Genomic DNA, 21210 nt, shown 5'->3' with positions numbered 1-21210 from the left:
TTAGAGAATCTATCTCATCAATGGAGCAAGACGACAAGGGGGTTCTTGTCAGGGGACTCCCTGTTGGGTAGTGTGAGTTCTTGGTGCATGCCCAACTATGGTGACCCTTGGTGTCAGTCCTGCTAAGTTCTAACCGGTGTCTTCAGCGAAGGTGCCTTACCCATTCCTGTCCATAGCTGTCTTCCAAGTCATTTATAAATGGATCTTCCCAGCTGGTTCGGATGTGGAGCATTGTGTGAGGTAGCCAGCCCTGCTGAGCATAAACTGTGAAGTACGTCAGAAAGGCCCCGATGGTCTGCACCAGTCCTAGAAGAAAAGAAGATGGTTTGAGGGGGGGGGAGTGGAGTTTCTAGGAGATAAAAAAGTTGACAAAAACGAATGGCTGAATGTATATCACAATAGCTCTCCTGGAGACTTTTGCCTCTCGGTTAACAAAATTATGGATTTGAAATAAGTAAATAATTTGCTAGAAAAAATTTTGTGTTCAGAGTGCAGGAACAAGAGTTGTGAGGAAGTCCAAAGGTGAGAATGAAATGTGGTTATTGAAAAAGAATATGTTTTTATGTACGTTGTTTATTGTTTAAAAATTTAATAAAAATTATTATATATATAAAAAACAAAATTATGGATTTGCTCCAAGATCATATCAGAGATCAGCCATAAACCGATTCAAAACCACTCCCCATTTACCACTTTTGCAAATATGCCCATCGTACCAATCTGCAAGTAGGAGTATGTGACAAGCTCCTGATTGACCAGCCTATCTCTTTTCTTGTGTCGTGGCTTCCTTTTCATGATATCACTTTCTGCTTTTTCATATGCCAGTGAGACAGATGGGATCTGTAGGAGAGAGAGGGGAAAGTCCCAGTCAGTATCCTGTAAGATTCTAGAATTCATGTTTTTTGATTACTGAATATTGCACAAAAAAGCAATTCATGCTGCCAGGAGAATCTAACAATCAAATAAGGAACACTTTGGTTAGGATTAAGGAATGCTTCTGGTAAGCCTTCAGTTTCCTTCCCCAAAGCAAAGAGAGCAGGAAAGGCAACCCTCATGTTTTGCAAAATGCAAATGAAGCTGCAGTACAAACTGAACCCTGTAAATGTTTGTTCTCCAGATGTTAAGGACTCACAATGTCTGTGCCGAGGTCAATAAAAAGGATGGTGATGGTGCCAATGGGTAGTGGGATGCTGGCCATGATGTAAATCAGGAAAGGGCAGAGCTCTGCAATGTTCTTGGTCAAGGTGTAGGCGATGGTTTTCTTCAGATTGTCAAAGATCAAGCGACCTGTAGGAGTGAAAGGGGAATAAGTCTGTCATGTTTTGGTAAATGTGGCATGCAGTGCTGCAAAATATGCTAAAGGAAAGGAGATATGCAGAGCTTCTTAATTTATCTGCTCCTACTATAAAATATGGATTATCAAGAACATAGTGCTGGAGTGCTCTGCTACAAAAGCCTTTCGTAGGGCTGCCATTTCCTTTTCCCTGGCATCAGTTACAGCAAATGAGCAGGCTTTAAGGTTAAATTATCATTGACATTGGTAAAATAGGATTTCCATTTGAAAGAGCCACAACAATAGTGAAGATTAGGTGGACTTCAGCTGTGGACACCTTGAGACACCAGTTCCACATATTGATAGTGGTGAAGAGCTGACAGGTCTATGGGAACGCTGGTCCAATCTTGCAACAGCTTTCCAGCGTTCTGAACATTTCTGGGATTGAACATTGCAGCATGAGCTGGGATAGGCTGAGAGGTTATGGGAACCAGAGGAGAACGGAGAACAAGTCTCATGTGTTGTGTAAAGACTGGTGTGAGGCTGCCTTTGTTTATGATTGTATGCATAATCCTCTCCAGATTTGCAGAAACTGTCCCCAAGAGCATCCAAATTCTGCTGATCACCTGTGCATTCATGTGATTCACCTCTCCCCGAACATATGATGCTTGACTTTTAAGGCTGTTTATCAGAGCCACAGGCCTCATCTTACCTTCCTCCACTCCAGTAACGATAGAAGCAAAATTGTCATCCAGCAAAACCATGTCAGCTGCATTCTTCGCTGCATCAGAGCCAGCAATGCCCATAGCAATTCCTATGTCAGCTTTCTTCAGAGCTGGGGAATCGTTGACACCATCTCCAGTCACGGCAACCACTGCATCCTTGAGAACATAGGAACCACAGGAGGTTATAGAAACTGTGCCCACAGCCCTGCCCTTGCTTGACTTCTGCTATGTAGAACTTCCTAAATACAGTGTCGAGGTCTGTGTACAGTTACTCTGAACAATAATGTTGCTCTTTCAAAAACAACTTGATGGAAGGATCTGGGTGGGCAGCTCAGAAGGCACAGCCATTCCAGCGACTGAGCAAAAATATAAATACTAGTTGCACAAGCGTCCCTCTGACCTTGCCTTGTAAAGTTCTCTTATTCCTGCCTGTGTTGCTTCCAGGAATGAAGCCAGACGTCAATTCCTATTCTGTCTTTTGTGAGAAATAGTGCCATTTCTTGTTGCAATTTGGTTGTGGATATTTGTACAGGGCAAAATTTCAACTGTCCAGACATCCAGAGCACAACCAATATATGCAGATAATCAAGGCTTATTTGCTTGCTTACATTATGCAGTCGACATGATTTGCAGCATTGGGAATTTCAGATAACCAAGAATTCAGATACTACAAAATTTGCAGTATCAAGGGATCCCCTTCCCTTCAGCTCTTTTAATGCCAATCTGTTACTGTGGCGTTTTGCTTCTTGCTAGCATAGATTGGATTTATGCAGAAAGCTAAATATGCTGATTGGCCAAATCCATATCTGCTCGGTGAGATTTATGCAACCAAGCGTCCTTATTAGGAAAGGTCAGAGCGTCTAAGTGTGAGGGAATTTAGAGTATCGTGAGCTGAATTAAGCAGAGAGAAAACCCGGAAAACCTGATTAAGGCAAATGCTGGGGATCTTGTTCTCGGGGGACTTAGTGCATTGAGACTCGTTATAAATAATACTGTGCCTAAGAGCTTATAGGCTCTGGTAACTAAATATAGAGCATGCATACAGCACACTTCCTTTTTTCTACTGTTCATCCTTTAGAAAGCTAAATATTACTTTGGATGTGGGTGTTAATGAACGGCAAAATAGAGAAAAAAATATTTGTGCCTTTTAAATATAGGACTTTGTTTGTTTCCATGCAGGATTGAAACTAGGGAGCTGTATTTTCTAATTTTTTGTTGTTATATATGTTTTCCACTGAGAAGTGTTCCAGGGGAAGATCATGCGGATGCAACCTTTTGGTACCAAAAGTACATCTTCTGTTCTTGCCAGAGTCACTCACCTGCCTTTGGCAGCCCTCCACGATAATTAGTTTCTGCTGGGGTGAAGTTCGGGCAAAGACTATCTCTGAGTGGTTGCGCAGGATGTCGTCCAGCTGTTCTGAAGTCATGTCTTTCAGCTCCATGCCATTAACTACAGCAGCTCTGGCATCGCTGCAAAAACCAGAGGCAATCTCAATTAAAGTTGCTTCAGCCCCGAGTTAAAAAATGGCATGCGTACATATCTTACTAAATCTAAACTGGTGTGTTAGGGAACAGCAAAAAGCTCATTTATTCAAGTTAGAACACAGCATAGGAAGGAAACATCACTCCTGAAAAATGAGGCACAGTAGGTGGCCACTGACTGGTCTGGGAGTATTCAAATGGGACAAGTGGACAGATTGTTCAAAGTCTGGGATGGGGAACCTTTTTCAGCCTGAGGGCCACTTTCCCTTCTAGGCAACATCTCAGGGGCCACTTGCTAGTGGTGGGTGGGGCCAGAGACAAAAGTGAGTGGAGCAGCAAATGTCAAGTTTACATTTGTATGGTAGGCTAACTTCTACATATTCACACACCCTTCTCTGCCCTCCATCCAAGCATGAGGCATTACCAAACACATCCCAGACAGGCAAAGACACTCAATGGAGGTGCAAAGTGGGGCAGGTGAGATGGTCCAGGGAGAGGGTGTGTGTGGCTATGAAGGGTGTGGTGTGTGGGTCTGGTCCTAAGGACCACATAGAGAGGCTTGAATGGCTGTGTTTGACCCTTAGGTCTGAGGCTCCCCACCCCTGTTCTGAGTTATACCATCGACTGTGCATTAAAAACAGAGTAGCATGAGAACATGGGAAAAGCCTGCTGGATCAAGAACATGACCTATCCTGTTCATCATCCTTTTCTCACAGAGGTGAACCAGATGCCTGTGGGAAACTCTCAAGCAGGACATGAACACAAGAGCACCTCTCCCCTTCTGTGGTTTCCAGCAACTGGTATTCAGAAGCATTATTGGCTCCAGCTGTGGAGGCAGGGCATGGCCATTGTGACTAGCAGCCATCAATAGCCTTTCCAATTCTCTTTTAAAGCCATTCATGTTTAGCCTGGAGAAGAGGAGGTTAAGGGGTGATATGATAGCCATGTTCAAATATATAAAGGATGTCACATAGAGGAGGGAGAAAGGTTGTTTTCTGCTGCTCCAGAGAAGTGGACACGAAGCAATGGTTCCAAACTACAAAAAAGAAGATTCCACCTAAACATTAGGAAGAACTTCCTGACAGTAAGAGCTGTTCGACAGTGGAATTTGCTGCCAAGGAGTGTGGCGGAGTCTCCTTCTTTGGAGGTCTTTAAGCAGAGGCTTGACAACCATATGTCAGGAGTGCTCTGATGGTGTTTCCTGCTTGGCAGGGGGTTGGACTCGATGGCCCTTGTGGTCTCTTCCAACTCTATGATTCTATGATTCTAAGTTGGCGACCACCATGGCCATAGGAACATAGTGGGACGTATGAACACAGAGGGGGTCTATGCCATCCTTACCTTCTGTTCACCTGCTCCACGGGAATTTTGAGGCGCTGGGCAATGTCTTCCACCGTCTCGCTGGTGGCTGAAATGATGCCTACGCTTTTGGCAATGGCTTTGGCTGTGATTGGATGATCACCAGTGACCATGATCACCTGTGGGGGGGAAAAGGCCAAATAAGCAGGATTCATTGTCAGAAGGAGCCGGATTAAAGATACGGCTTGTAGCATCTGCCATGGTTCTTTAACCACTCCAAAAAACTGTGTGCATTGCAGAGGGTTGGACTAGATGGCCCTTAGAGTCCCTTCCAACATGCAATTCTATGACCAGCAATGAAGAGATAGAAACATCTGAATGAAATATACCCACTGCTTGTACATAAAGATTTTGCATGGATATTCTCTTTCAGAAATGTATGCATATATCTGCTAATGTGCATTGACATTGCATACATCCTTCATTTCTTTTTAACTTACTATACATTTGGGTGGGGCCTTTTTTAGCACAAACTCACCAGAACTCAGTTCTGGCACCTCTCAGGTGGGTGCCATTACCATTATAAGAGAACAAGGGAGGCGTTCATGGCAAGTTCCAGCACCTGAGTCTATTTCTAGAAAAATAGCACTGCATTGGGGGGGGGGGGGAGTGCCACAGACATTTTGGCAATCCAGCATTTCCAATGGTGCTGGTTTTTGCAAAGCCTACCTTGATCCCTGCACTCCGACATTTGATGACAGCGTCTGGCACAGTGGATCGAGGGGGGTCAATCATTGACAAGAGCCCCACAAAGCAAAGATTGGAAGTGGGGAAGTTCATGGAGTCAGTGTCAAATGGATAGGTGTCTGGAAATTCCTCCTCTGGCAGGTACAAGTGACAGAAGCCTAGAGTTGAAAATAATAAACAGCAACAACAAAATAATTCAGCAGAGGAAGCGAGAGGGGAGAAAGGACAAACCATCCTATGATAACTAAAGGATTTTATTAGGTCTAATTGACCATCAAATGATCATTATCCTGTCTCTTTAAATAGATTGCCAGCTGTCAAAACAATGGGAGTTACTGATGAGAAAGCAAGTTAAAGCCATTGTGTTTCCTAACTAGCTATCTTATTTACTGTGTCATGGATAGTAGCTAACACAGCAATGCATGCAAGGAATGCATATGAAAAACCATTAATTAGAATTTATAGTAGGAAGATGTATAGGTTCTAAGCTTTCACTTCAGGAAGCAATCACTAGGAGGACAAATAGCAGGTCTAGTCCCTGCCCCATGGGTAGGCAAACTAAGGCCGGGGGGCTGGATCCGGCCCAATCGCCTTCTAAATCCAGCCCATGGATGGTCTGGGAATCAGCATGTTTTTACATAAGTGGAATGTGTCCTTTTATTTAAAATGCATCTCTGGGTTATTTGTGGGGCATAGGAATTCATTCATATATATTTTTCAAAATATAGTCCGGCCCCCCACAAGGTCGGAGGGACAGTGGACCGGCCCCCTGCTGAAAGTTTGCTGACCCCTTTATCAAACTCAAGAAAATGCACCAAGCCAATCACAGTTTATGTATCACTTCCCATGCTCATTTAGCACATTCTCATGACTAAATGCCACCAAGCAGAATGGCCAAAGAGTTGGGGTTGCTCCTCTAGTATCACTGTAGTTCCAACCCCCCAACCCCCTGGATTGTTGCGCTTAACGCTTTGCCTGCTGCATTGCTCTCTGCACATGTTGTTTTGCAAGTGTTTGGCTCACCTAGGACTCTCTCCCCCATTCCTCCCAGTGCCATGTAAGCCGTCTGGAACGCCTCTTTTCTCTCTGCATCCAGGGGCTCCTCTTTTCCATTAATCATGATGGTGCTGCACTTCTCCAGAATCCTTTCAGGTGCCCCTTTCATCACCAGCAGGAAGCGTTTATCATTGGGGTCCTCAGTCTCGTGAATGGAAAGCTTGAACGCAATGCAAATTCAAACGTTGAAACAAGTGCCTGGGTCTAATCCTGCCTTTTGAACTTAATGCTCCCAGAGGAAGAATGACATGGGGGGGATTGTACTGATCTGATAACCGAAGGTGGACATCAGATATAATTCTAGACTGTGTTCACATGGCAATTTATTCTGTTTCCCTGACATTTCCCTTACTGGTAATCTCTGCTGTATATTTGAGCTTTCACACAAAATAAAAGCCACTCCCAGAAAAACAGTGGAATATAGCACTGGTTTCGTGCTCAACCCCATGTTATTTCCAAATCTATTTTTTTTCTGGAAGCATTTAACATGGCAATGAGTGCTCAACTTGAGCTATATTCTGCTATATTTCTTGAAATGCCTTTATGTTGCGGAAGCCTAAACATAATGCAGAAATTAACAGTTAAGGAAACATCGGGTAAATGAAATAAACTCTCATATGAATTTAGCCCCAGTCTATGACAGCCTTCCTATGGTAAATATTCTACCAAGCTTTAAACTACAGTTGTTTAAATATGGCCCATCTTCACAATGTTGCATATGTTCAAGGCAGTTGTTATTTCTGCTGTGTAGAATAGCAATCACAAAAAAACCACTTCAGAACAAGATATTTTGTGCTGATTAGCCTCTGGGATTGCCACTGGAGTTTACATCTTATTTTTGAACATACACTGAATTATGTGAAATTAATAACACACTTCTACTTGAGTATTTCAGCAATGTTTTTTTCCACCACAGAGACAAATTCATCAGACTGGTCCTTCCAGTTTTCAGGTTTTATCTTGATAGCTCATGGGGCACAACATTTTCTCTTAACAGCTCTTAAGAGATCAGTCTCTTCTCAGACATACAACTTACCTGGAACTTGTTAGTAGAATTAAAGGGAATCTCAGTCACTTTCCTATTTCTTTTCCGGATGTCCATTATATTGCCCATAACAACTTCGGAGAACTTTAGCAAAGCTGTTTCTGAGGCGTCTCCAACCACGATTCTCTGGGGGACATTTTTGAAAATTCAGTTCAGCAAAAGTGTTGCTCAGTGTCATTCAACTAACCAATGGACATTGTTTAGGTCACTTTGTGTTATATAGCTTGCTCCTCTGATTGCATCCTGTAGCATTATAGCAAAGTACTATCATATTTACATAAGAACAATAATTGGGCAATAATCATCCTTCTCCTCAGGGACTCATGCATGCAAATAAAAGCTGAGATTCTTGAGAATCTCAGAAGAGAGTGAGTTAGTGGCTGTAATCCGTGAGAGATCTATAGCTGTAATGTATTCTAAATTGTCTCCTAATATTGTTGTTATAGTAGAGAAATTTCTAATCTTTTTTATGGATCTTCTTGAGCAATATGACACTAAGTATTTATTTTCTTGGTTTAAAACTGATTGTTGTCAGTAAAATAAAATAACTTGATTGTTGAGTCCTCATGCTCTACCTGTAGATTATTTATCTCAACAAATGCATTGTATGCGAATTCTCATCTTGCACCTTTGACTGGAGTATGAACTGATTTTCAAATAGAGAAAATGCTTTAGATCCAGCTGTTTACATTATTGAAATCACACATAAAGAATGAGAGCGCAATGTGGTATGTTTGCTTGGACCAAAGGCCTGTTTATTGCTTGTAAATTAAATGCCTGAAAGTTCTTGTGCTAGCCTATTTTCTCCCAATAGTGGTGTCACCATACCTATTTCTGTCACTTTAGAAGGAAACAGAACAGGGCAGATGCTATATGCAACTTACAATAAAACATCTGTTTCCAGATGAAAACCCTGGAAACCCATCAGACAATCCTCTTAAGAAAGCAGCTCTCATTAAAGTAGTAAATACCTTCATGATAGGTTCACTGTCCTGTCCTGGTCTGAATTCTGCCCGATTGCAAAGGGCTACAATCCTTGACAACGCCGTCCATGTGCCAGATGTTTGGTCAAAAGTCTGGGCTGGAAAGAAAGTGGTAAAACTTATATAACGTTTCAGCAGACAGTTGCCCCACATTCTAAAATAGGAAGCAATCATGTTGTTACTCCTCCCATTCCAAAGCCTCTTGACTGATTATTTACTTGTTTGATTTTCACTGGTGTCAGCGGAGAAGATCTCATTGTCAAACCAAAGGTGAGCAACTGTCATCCTGTTCTGCGTAAGTGTCCCAGTCTTGTCAGAGCAGATGACGGAGGTAGAGCCCAGTGTCTCAACAGCTTCCAGGTTCTTTACCAGACAATTCTTCTTGGCCATTCTCTTCGCAGTTAAGGACAAAGCTACCTAAAAATTTGGGAGAAAGCACAGCACTTTAATAGCTGAAATAAATAAAAGCAGAGAAGCATTTCATACAGCTCCATACAAAGGATGATGGTAGGCTTCTCTTCCTGCTAATCCCACCTGTACACATTTTATTCTTGAACACACCCATGCACATATCAGTTTGGCAATGCTGGCATCTGCAGAAGTACTCAACATGGATGAGAGGATCAGAACCTGACATTTTATTTAGCAAGTGTTGATCTGCTTTTATGTCAACAAGCAAGAGGGTCTAATGTAATCATGCCCTGCTTATGGGCTTGCCATAGGCACCTGGTTGGCCACTATAAGAACAGAATACTAGGCCAGATGGTCCTCATTCAACAGAGCTTTTCTTACACTCTTATCATGTAACAATAGTATGTCCAAGGGGCCCACTCTTACATGAATAACACTGCTAGATGATTTCCTCACATGTACAGTATCCATCAGAAAAATACAACACAAAAGTACATAATACAACACAAAGGAGCATAAGTAGAACCTGCTGGATCAGGCCAACGGCCCATCTAATCCAGCATCCTAGTAAGATTCATCAGTAGCAGATCCAGAAAAAAAGGCATTCACAAGTATTTTGAATGGATATTAAAATAGAGACAAAACAAAGAAATGCAACAAATTAGCCGAAAACATTGAAAGGTGATGAATATATAACCAAAGAGACTCAGAAGAAGTTGTGGGTTTAGACGATGGAGGTGTTTTTATTCAGGAGCCCTATCTATTGTTCCAATAGATAGTGCTAGCCTTGCCCATTAATAATTATGCACCAATTTTTAATAATGTGTTGGAGATGTAGAGGTCCTATGCACCCCATTTTCAGTAACATGTACTGTCGTGAATTGTTATGCATGAGTACAAAGATACTGGTGGCTGTTGTGAGCCAGTACTTACAGTGACTGTGGCTAGCAGCCCCTCGGGCACATTGGCCACAATAATGCCAATGAGGAAGATGATGGCCTTCATGACAGTGTACTTCATGGAGACGGAAATGATGAAGAAAACCACCCCTATGGATATAGCGACAGCAGCCACAATATGGACAAAGTGCTCTATCTCGATAGCAATAGGCGTCTTCTCATTCCCAACACCAGAAGCCAGCGAAGCAATGCGTCCAATGATGGTGTTGTCACCTGTGTTGATGACCATGCCAGTAGCAGTTCCTAAGGAGAAAGTAAAATATTGATTATCAACAAACAAAATAATTTTTATTCATTTGAACACCAATGCCATTAAAAAAACAAAAAACCCCAAAATTTAATTGTAGCCCCCCAAACTTTCCAATTAATACTCCTGACTCTTTTTGATAATCCCCTCTTCTACTCTCCTTGATGTCTTAGTTCAATCAAAAATATAGCTTTTTTTTCTTTGGGGATGTCAAATGCTGCTCGGATTTCTGACTAAAGAAGACAATGTGGGCATGTGTGTGTCTTATTTTAAAATAAAATCATTGACTTGGATCCAAATTTTCTTTCCATGAACAGTTTACATTATTGGAGCAGGGCTTTCCCACCTCACCATTCCCTCTGCAGGGAATTTCTTTTAGGAGACCAGGAGATGATTGGTGTAGGATATGGTTGTGGGGGTTGAATTGCAGGTTTGAATGGATAAGCCAATGATAGGACCCAAGACAATGTTTTTATGTTGTACACCAGCTCCACATAACTGCATAGTTGGAGGATAATGTTAGCATGTTGTTGTTAGTATTAATAGGGCACCATCAATGTACACAGTTCGTTCCAGGATGTCAACCTGAACTTGGTCCCTTCCCCAGAGATCTTACAATCTAAAATTCAACAAATGGGGAGGCAAGAAAGGAAAGTCAAGAAAACAGTCTTAACAGGGTATGCCCATGCTTTGCATTATACACATAGGCTTAGTTTCAGAAGGTGATGAGGACTAAATGGTGGAATATCAGGAGGAATGAGAAAATATTGATGTTAACTCCTGCTGAAGCAGCTTTTAGATAGGCACAAAATATGTGGAATTTGGATGGAATGGCACCACTGGGGGAGCCACTTAAATACATACCTTCTAAGCAGGTTGTGGAATAGAAAGCAATGTTTTTGGTCTCCAGTGGGTTTTCATGAGTGTATTCACAGGAGCGAGATTGTGGCTCTGACTCTCCAGTGAGGGAAGAATTATCCACCTGTGGATCAGTCACAAACATTCACATTATCACATTATTATTATTATTGTAGTAGTAATAATAATAGTGGTAGTACCCATGGCTATCATCACTGCAAAGGCAACAGGGACACTTATGATGACTGAATCACCAATAGAGCTTATCTGCAACAAGTCACTTAAAGACTTACAGGTGAGGGAGCTGTGACCCTCCAGATGCTGAACCACAACTCCCATACTGGCTGATGGGAGTCAGAGTCCAGCAACATCAGGAGGACCACGTATTTCTCATCCCTATCCCTTTGTTCTGGGACTCATGCAGGATCTCATCCATGATACCTTTTTCTCATGAGGATGAATATGCAAATTATTAATTCATAGACAATTTGCATCCATAAAGAACAGACTGATTTTAGGTTTATTGACCTGGTAAGAATTCTCAGATGTGTTTGCCACACATCCTATTCACCTAAAATTGTTAGATTAAGGTGTATTCACTGCAAAATGGGGATAATAGCAAGCATATAATACATTACTCATTATGCAGCAGCTTTTCCTGCTGCCCCCTTTAATTTGTTCTGCCTGGGATTGACTGACTGACACGTAAAGAAAACCAAACTTTAAGTAAATGATGATGCTGTTATTACAATCGCTGCAAGGTTGCGTAAACAACCCATACAACGAGAAGTGATCATTGCCATAATTTTAATCATCAAGCTCTTTGTGGGAGGACAATTTCTCATACAAATTCAAAGGAGTGTCTAATTTTAGACTCTTTTTCACTTAGCTGTTGAGTTATCCTTTCTTTGAACATGCCTCTTCATGTCCCTGGTCTGTTGAAAGAGGCTGGGTTTTCTCTTTCGCTTTTCTTTGGCTCAAAACTGGGTTTTGTTTTGTTCCTACCTTACAGCCCTGACTGGTGATGATCCGGATGTCAGCTGGTATCCTGTCTCCACCTTTGATTTCCACAATGTCGCCCACTACCAGTTCTTCTGCCGAAATGTCTTTTTTCTCTGCATCTCTGAGGACAAGGGCTCGCTGGTACGAAAAAAACAAAATGAAACAGATAAAGTCGGGTGGAACTCTTAGACTGATTATTGTACACATGCAATTGCTGGAATATATTCAGTGGTCTGAGCTACTTGGAGATCTGCATATGGTAACTATGAGCAGGATTCAATTAAGCAATTGTGCTAGCAGGAGCAAGCACATAGACTCCTCCAAATGCAATGGGCCTTCTCTCCCCACTTTGCCTCCCTAAAAAAAACAGCTGGGGGGGTGGTCTGGAGAACGTCCAGAGCAGTCCACAAGAGAAGGAGAGGGGAGATCCTTCCATTAGGCAGCCTGAAATATTTGTGCTGACAACAGAAGAGGAAGAGTGTGATGCCGGCTTCCAACCTATATGTCCTACTTTACATTGAAGTCTTCTGCATGGAAGACTATCCAGAAGACATTCCCTATTTGATGGGCTGTCTGATCTAAGTCAGGTTTGAATATTAAAACTCCAGGAAGGAAGAGTGGAGCTTGAAGATGCCCTTTGACATTTAGCAGCTGAACAGCAGCAGGCTGAGCAGGCGCGCAGAGGACCTAGTCAAAGTTTTTGCTGCTATGCTGATATTGTTTTCCCATTAAAATTATGGTAATACTTTCTAATTTTTCATCTATATGCATTTTATGGAAACCTGTGTTCTCTTTTGTCCCCCTTGTTGGGGTCATGCATTTCCTCTCTTTAAGCAATGTGACCACCCTAATTCTACCATTTTGTCTGCACATTGGTATGTTCTTTAATATGGTGGCAAATACTCTTTACAATGACTACCTGGTTTTTAAATACACTGATATTCTGAGCACTACCTAAGACTCACCTGTGGGATCATTTTACCAAAGCTGGCCATGATGTTCGTGCTTTTAGCTTCTTGATAATAAGCAAACATCCCAGTAAGGACAACCACCAGCGCAAGGACCACTCCCAGGTAGAGCTGAATGGTGAAAAGATGATTCAAGTTAGCTTAAAAACAACAACACTTTTACCATTTCCCACTTGGTGCAAAATAATTTTGTAACTGCACTCAAGAAGCTGTGTGAATGAACTTGTTGAAACAGCAAGGAGAAGAGCAATACCTAGCATATTATCAGCGAAATGCCTCAGAGATTTATAGGCAAGACTTATTGCACAAACATACGGAGGAAACATATAGCTGAATGACAACAGGTGGTCTTCACGGTCTGCACCAGGTCATTCAATTCTGACCAAGATACATTGGGTTAGAAATTGTCCATACAATTGCCAAAGCTTATATAAGAATTTCAGACAGTTATTTAATCAGGAATGTGAAAGTGTGGTTTTTCTTAATTTTTGCAATGGTTTTCCATGGGGTGGAATGAGACTTAAGTGTCATGGAGGGGCGGTAGGTTGTTAACTTATTATGGTTTGTTCGGTTTTTTGCATTTTCCCCCAAGATGGCATATACATGGCTATCTTTTTCTCATTTAATCCCCACAGCAACCCTGTGGGACAGATTAGACTGAAAGGAAGCAATTGGTCCAAGGTCAACCAATGAGCTTCATGGTTGAATCAGCATTTGAACCAGGGTCTCCCAGGTCCAAGTCTGGCACTTGTAGGATTTCCGCCTCAGGTGCCCAAATTCCTTGAGTGGCCTTGGGTACCATGCTCCTTGACTTGGGGGTAAAGAGAACCACAGGTGACACCCATGAGAATTACATAAAGCACAATAAACCTGCAATAATACTTACATTGTTAAATGCCCCGGCATCATGATGAAGATACTGAATCCCGAAGGCAATCCAGCACAGTATAGCTCCAATCCACAAGAGGATGGAAAACCCTCCTACCATCTGCTTGAGAAACTTGATGATTTCAGGAGTAGATTTAGGAGGAGTAAGTGCATTGGGGCCATCTCGGGCCAGAACCTCTGCAGCTCTTGAGCTTGGAAGACCCTGTAGGAGAGACAAAGCGCATAGTTGGGATTAGGGATGGAAGAGGATCTTCTGCTCTGCCAACATTTTGCAGCAGATCTGACACTCCCAAACCTGCTTGTCGTTGGAAACACATTACACACTTCCCCAAGGTTTTGCAATGCAGGAAAGGGAGCAAAGAAATGTGTGTTTTGCATTAAAAGTGTGTATAAAATGCAACATTTTTTCAGAAAATAAAAAGCATCTGTGTACAAATTCTGACAAAACACAGACTCTTTGTGCCTTCATTAATACACACACACACAAAGGTACTAAATGGGCATTTGAATGAGTGCCAGCAGAACTGAAAAGGGGTGGCATTATTAGGTCATTCTGAGTTTAAATTAGAGTTCTGAGTTTAAATTAGAAATCCTGAAAGAGTTCAAAAGTAAATTTTCAAAAAGTAAAAGTTCAAAAGTAAATTTTAAATCCCATAATTTATAAAAAAAACCCACAACTTGACAAAATGGTTGATGTACCCAACAGTCTAAATGTTAAAAATCTACTTAAATTTATGCCTTGTTTCATCCTGAAGACTAAGACCAGATAATTACAGCTGATGGTTGCAATATACCCCATGAAGCATGCAACTGCGTAAATACTATTGGTGCAAAAACACCAATACTCTTCCCAGAAATAGCACAAATACTGTTTCCGGCACCATCCTTGAATTAAGTGAATTATAATGCTTGCTGCCTACTTATATGTGGGCCTGTTGTTGATGACTGCCTCTTGCCCATATTCACTTACTTTAGTGATGCTTGTGCCATATTTATCTTCTAGTTCTTCAATGCTGAGTTTGTGATCATCCTAAAGCAGCAAAAAAAAAAAGAGAGATTAACAAGCTTTGCTTTTTTAAAGAACAGCACGGGGCTTTCAGAAATTGTATGCCACAGTCAACACTTTATTTGCACATTGGAACATTCAGACACTGGGTGCAGCTAAAGCTTTTTGAAACCCAGCAAATATTTTTTTCTAGTCTTATTAAAACTCTTCAGCTTAATATGAACTTCTGCTGTGATTTTTGCCCATGCAGCAACCTTTGAGTTCATCTTGAGTTTTGCTTTCGGAAAAATTCAGTGGAAGCTAGCCATACTGCTTGCTCAATATGAGCTGGCTGATAACTTGTCACTCTGCCTGTTCAGATTCATCAAGAGAAGAAGATCCATAGTTAATCTGTGATTGATTGATTTTTTAATACATACTTGTAAACCTATGTGGAGCTGTTGGCTTAAAGAGGCATTGCATTTGAGGACAATGGCCCCATTTGTATCTTTAAGATTTAACGCCATCCAGTTAGTTGTGGAATGTAAGGAAAACCATTGGATTAGCAAATCCGAAAGGATATCTTTTTATCTAAGCATCTCAAACAGCTGATTGTACAATCTTTTCTTGGAAAGCACTGAACGAGAGCCACAGCTGTTGTTGTTTTTTGTAGGCTCCTCCATTGTTTTTGTACAACATAATGTGTCACAGGGATTAAGGAAGACTTCTTAATAAAGCTAGCTATGACTTAACTGTGGGGCAAGTCATTGCTCAGTGCTTCAGCCCATCATTCAGATCACATGACTAATCCTTAAGATATGCAGAGATGAAATTAGAAAGCTGCCTTACACCGAGTCAGATCACTGGTTCATCTAGTTCAGTACTGTCTGCACTGACTAGCAGGGGTTCTCCTGGGTTTCAAGCAAGGGGACATTCCTAGCCCTACCTGGAGATGCTGGGAATTGGGCTTAGGGTCTTTTGCATGCAAAGCACATGCTCCACCACTGAGCTATGGCCCTTCCCCAAATGGCATTTAGCACGACTGGGGGAAAACCAATGCTTACAAATCACAGCAGATGCTGCACTAGAGGTACATCATCATACCCACATCCCGCCCCCCACTGCAGTGAAACTTACAGCATCACATGGACTGACACAAGCACAATGAAAATGTTTCACACAGGTATGTACTTGTAATGGAAGAACTTTGGCACTGGTGCACCAGGAGCTAAAGGTCAGGGTAAGAATCACGTATGTTGTTACTCAATTTGACATGGCATTCGCCCTCTTCTGATAAATAAGAGGTTCAAAGCATTAGTATGAAAAGTCAGGAGAGCTGAAACCAAGAACTGACATCTCTTCCAACTTGCTTCACTTTTTAAGCAAATGGTATTGGCCTTCTGATTAAATCTTGGGTGTAGCTTAACAAGACGGGACTTGGCATGAAGGAAGAAGAAAAGCAGAGATTCCACTGATAATTTCTCCATAGCAGAAGGAAGAGGAGGGATTGCACAGCTTTTCAGAGACAAACAAGACAGTTCCTTGACTGACTGACTGACTGACTGACTGACTTCTTACATCTATTGGCATTTAGATAACTCCATGATATTGTAGTGAGAGGGCCACTGCACCCTTTTCTGATATGCAGATCTAACATGCATGTTGTCTGGGCAGGAAGGGCTTTTGGCTGTTCTAGCTGAGTGGCCCATTCCTTGTCATACTGATTCCTTTTTCACTGGGCCACTGTTCTTCTCCTTTTCAACATAGCTTCAGAGCAAGGGAGTGGATCCCTAAAACTCCAGGATCCTCCAGCTGGCTGGAGGTGGCAAGCTTAATAAAAGAAGGGCAATGACCCACATTTGCCTACCTAATTGAAATGCAATTAGTCAGTGTTCATAAAATCAGTGTTGAAAGATTAAATGCACTACGGGAACACTGCTGGTAGAGCAATACAAAACAGTGTGCCTTTGTTGGCCTTTGGAGCATGTATTTTATAAAGGTAATTAAACGTTTTCCCATTCAAGACTGAAAGATCTGCACTACAATCTGTCCCAATTTCCCCAAGAAAACTATTGATTAGGACTTTGGTTTCAGCCTATCTGCTCTGTCCCAGGACAGCTTAACAAGGAAGTATGGAGCAGCCTGAAGTCACTTACCAAGTCCAACTCTTTCTTCAGGTCCTCGGTGTTCTTCTTTTTCTTATTCCCTTTCAAATCTTTGTACTTTTCATCTCCTTTATCTGCTTTTTCCAAATCCTTTTCTCCACTGATCTCAATAGAGTAGATGTCAAGCTTTTTCTGAAATGTAAATGAGCAGAGATGGGTTGGATTAGTATTATGGGTTTGTCATAAGGGGGCAGCAGAAATACCCAACAGACAGGAAGCAGGGGAAGTGATACAATTCTACTCCAGTGTTTCAACCTCCCTTCTGATTTAACATGGAGCATTTATAAAATTAATTCTGGAATGTGCAGTTAAGCTGAAACTTTTCACTGCCAGCCTTTTTATTATCTGCCTAACTGATATGCACAAGTGAACATGTGATGAAACATAGTGCATGCACTCAAATGAGCCCCATTGGGTGCATCAATATGATCTTTGGTGCTATGTTTTATCAATGCACACATCAGTAAGCTGGTGGGGGGAGAAAAAGTAAGAACAAAGGTTAGGAAATAAAAGCTGTGGCAAGCCATGCATATGCTCAGAAATAAAAATGGAATTGTGGTACATTTCTATGGCATTGGTGCCTCTCTGAAGAAAAGACCAGGTAATTTGGCTCCTTAATATCCAGAGAGTGTTTAGGACAACATGTTTTTAATAATCTCTTTTAAAAAAAACAACAACTTTTCAGATTGTTGTTTTCTAACAGATATTCTCATTAGTTCCCAGTAAGCTAATCATCACTGTCGCATGTCTTCCTCCCTCTCAAATAAACATGCACACAACCTTACAAATATTCTGCAGAGCCTGAAATAAGAAATGGTCCGAATTGAAGAAGAAGTCATCTATATTAGAACTGAACTTATTCCACAAAGTCAATAAGCAATGCTTAATCATTTGGATATGTTTAGCCATAAATAATGAGCAACATGAGATTTTAAAATTATCATAATGCTGACCCCTATCTCAGTGAGAAATTCAGAGTCAGATTCCAGAGGAGATGCTTTGTTTAGTTTTAAAGTAGAAAATGTCTATGGCCAACAATGTAGACATTATTAAATATGATAGTTTGGGGAGGGGTCACCAATGTGGTGCCCCTTCACCTACAGATGCCTTCCCTGGCACCCACAAGCTTCCCTTTGTCTGAAATCAGTCTCGAAAGAGGCATCTATTGGTAGCCAATAGAATAGGCTGCAATGTGTGTGCGTTGCCCACAACATTCTTATTTCAAATCACAAATCTTGGCTACTTCTTAGTATTACCTCTTCCAGATAACTCCTGACTGAGCCATTGACCCAACCCTTCTTGTCAATCTACACAAGCTATTGGTAGTTGCCCCACCCATTCTATTCTGCAATGGACATTGCCCCACCCATTCCAATTAATCTGGATGTACAGATATGCCATTGTTCTCTGTTACCTCTTTTCCAATAGCTTGCCCTGCTCCAAAGACTGGCTTCCTGTTTTCATCTCAGCTCATCAACTTTTATATACATAGCTTTCCAGATCATAATTGACCCATAAACTGCACGCTCTTCGGTAGAATAGCCAGCTTATTGGCTGACCCCATTCCTTAGCAGATTCTTTGAGGATTACATTACTGAGTTTGTAAAGCATAGTCATACCTGGTGATTGAGGATCAGGTCATAGCTTGCTTATTGGCACAGAGCTGAGCTCAGAACATGTGTGCACTTCAATGTCTTCAGATAAGTTGGTTAACATACTTTTAGTAACAATATTAAAATATAAATCAAATTGGTTTTTGTTTTCCCAAGTCTAGTCTATCAGCTAGACTTGTCCTGATTGCTTTATAAACTTAGGGCCCACTCATACCTTGGCATATTGTGCTTTGTCAGCCCCTCCTTCAATTCCCCCTCATCGAAGTGGCATTCTTCTCCAACTACTGGTGGCCCATACTTTTTCCTCCTCTTAATTCCAGAGATTCTCTATGCTTTGAAAACAGAATACGAGAGCTACAAAATTTGCATGGGGAATCTCCAGATCTAGGGAGGAGGAAGCGTGGGGTAGAAGTAGTTGGAGGAGAACGCCGCATGGGTGAAGGGAAATTTAAGCAGACACAATCCACATTAAACTGAGGTATGAAAAGGCTCTAATACTCAGGAATTGGAACTACCAAATTGGAACTAAAATGACAGCAAGAATTACGCAAGTAATTTGATTTTTGCAAGTATAATTATTCTGTTTGGGTTTTCTTGGCATTCCAGAAACCAGCAAAAACATCGGTATCTGTTTATCCTTAACTGCCATCCTATTTCCATTATTTGAAAGTAATTTTCTGGTGCTGCTCCTTCCCAGCCACTTGACTCTCATCTATTTCTGTTGCTTTCTGACTCTTTCCATATTGCCTGCAGAATAATGTTTGCAGACTTGCTGATCTTGGATAGCACCAGTTCTGTGTTCTACAGCTCCTGGTATACTGTGGGTGCCATTTTGATATTTAGTTAGCAGAAGATAGATCAGGCTTCCTCAAACTTGGCCCTCCAAATGTTTTTGGCCTACAACTCCCATGATCCCTAGCTAGCAGGACCAGTGGTCAGGGATGATGGGAATTGTAGTCTCAAAAAACATCTGGAGGGCCGAGATCGAGGAAACCTGGGATAGATATCAACAACCTTGTGCACTGTGGGATATTTCCCACTACAATGGTACCTCGGGTTACATACACTTCAGGTTACAGACGTTTCAGGTTACAGACTCCACTAACCCAGAAATATTACCTCAGGTTAAAAACTTTGCTTCAGGATGAGAACAGAAATTGCACAGCAGTGGTGCGGCAGCAGCAGGAGGCCCCATTAGCTAAAGTGGTGCTTCAGGTTAAGAACAGTTTCAGGTTAAGAATGGACCTCCGGAACAAATTAAGTTATTAACCCGAGGTACCACTGTATTAAGGTGGGCTCTCTCTCTTTTTGCAATTGATCAACTCAGCTGAATGGCCCTTTAAACCCTATGTGGTATTTTAATCTCTGGAATAATTCATGAGGATTCTTTCAACTTGACACCTCATTCACATTTCTGATAGTTTGATTGTTGCTGGGGAAAACAAATCAGTTTAAGCACTCTTGGTTTTGGAATGCGACATGCAGCAGAATCATATAGATTTACTCAGAAATAAGTCCTAGTGAGCTCAGGAAAAGGACCAAAGCTCAACATCTGAACATGTGCTTTCCAGATCCCATGGCCAATCCTTAACCCCTCCAGTTAAGAGAGTCAGGTGATGTGAAATGCATCTGTCCTGGAGAGCCACTTGCCAGTCAGAATACAAAATACTGGGCAAGCAGGTGAACAGCTTGAGAACACCAGATTTTGTAGGGTTTCTGGTGCTAAACTGGTATCAGCCTGATCAGCAATCTGTGATAGAAATTCATGAAGAATCCTGTGTATGTGTAGTAAATTACAAACACACACAAACCTGTTCCTCTCCTCCCATCCAATTATAAAGGTTAAAGTTCTACACAAAGATGCAGAAGAATTTAATCTCTTACATCTCCATATGAAATAACTTTTCCGTTTGCCACAGAACTAAGGCTGCAAGACTCAAGTCTTCTCAGAAGTAAGTCCTATTGAATTCCGAGGTAAGTGGGTTTAGGATTGCAGCCTAAGGGTTGCCTCCAATGCTAGTTCTCCTCAAAATAGACTCACTGAAGTTAATGAGCCTATTAATTTCAACGAGTGAGTGGATACATCCCTGACCTTAATCAAGAAATTGTCTTCTCTTCTTAAAAATTTCCCAAAGTATTGGGAAAGAAGAGGACAGGTATATTTCAATTATTAGAAGCCAACTGCTCCCAGAAATGAAGAGAAACCAGCTATGGAATATCTGCTGTCTTTCTCCCTTATTTACTCACCTTCCCCATGGTAGACTTCCTCTTTCTTTGACCTAGTGGAGCAATGGATGTCTCTCAGCCAAATAAATGTACCAAGTGAAGGCTCTTGGGTGAAAAAGTCAAGAGCCAATGAGCTGTGAGAGGAAGCAATGCTGGAACACAAGCTCACAGGGCTTGCAGCCTCCAGGAGAGTTAATGTTAGCTGGCTTCTTGTCCACACTTAAGCATCCTCTAGACAGGACAGGCTCAACTTCCAGAGCCCTGTGGGAAGAGACTGC

At 41.6% G+C, this 21210-nt stretch overlaps 1 protein-coding gene and 1 long non-coding RNA gene across 2 annotated transcripts in view; one reads left to right on the top strand and one right to left on the bottom strand.

Moving 5' to 3' along the window:
* The window catches only part of ATP12A (ATPase H+/K+ transporting non-gastric alpha2 subunit), a 25187-nt gene extending 3977 nt beyond the window's left edge, over window positions 1-21210 (bottom strand). The window contains exons 1-19 of the mRNA XM_083713946.1: window positions 20954-21210; window positions 17085-17225; window positions 14914-14973; window positions 13942-14145; window positions 13053-13166; window positions 12091-12225; window positions 11092-11209; window positions 9955-10223; window positions 8829-9027; window positions 8599-8708; window positions 7619-7753; window positions 6550-6742; window positions 5509-5684; window positions 4822-4958; window positions 3318-3468; window positions 1986-2154; window positions 1133-1287; window positions 717-840; window positions 161-306 (exon numbers count right to left, since the gene is read on the bottom strand). Of these exons, the coding sequence (XP_083570072.1) occupies window positions 161-306; window positions 717-840; window positions 1133-1287; window positions 1986-2154; window positions 3318-3468; window positions 4822-4958; window positions 5509-5684; window positions 6550-6742; window positions 7619-7753; window positions 8599-8708; window positions 8829-9027; window positions 9955-10223; window positions 11092-11209; window positions 12091-12225; window positions 13053-13166; window positions 13942-14145; window positions 14914-14973; window positions 17085-17225; window positions 20954-20962 (2745 nt within the window). The 5' untranslated portion in view covers window positions 20963-21210. The remainder of the gene's footprint in view (window positions 1-160; window positions 307-716; window positions 841-1132; window positions 1288-1985; window positions 2155-3317; window positions 3469-4821; window positions 4959-5508; window positions 5685-6549; window positions 6743-7618; window positions 7754-8598; window positions 8709-8828; window positions 9028-9954; window positions 10224-11091; window positions 11210-12090; window positions 12226-13052; window positions 13167-13941; window positions 14146-14913; window positions 14974-17084; window positions 17226-20953) is intronic.
* On the top strand, window positions 3007-8412 carry LOC310832430. The gene is made up of 2 exons (XR_014558295.1): window positions 3007-4381; window positions 4752-8412. It is a non-coding gene; the product is annotated as an uncharacterized lncRNA (long non-coding RNA).

This window comes from Podarcis gaigeae (assembly GCF_964106915.1).
Source record: "Podarcis gaigeae genome assembly, chromosome: 15".
Taxonomy (NCBI): domain Eukaryota; kingdom Metazoa; phylum Chordata; class Lepidosauria; order Squamata; family Lacertidae; genus Podarcis; species Podarcis gaigeae.
The sequence above is the reverse complement of the archived record's forward strand: the minus strand, read 5'-3'. Positions and strand labels throughout refer to the sequence as shown.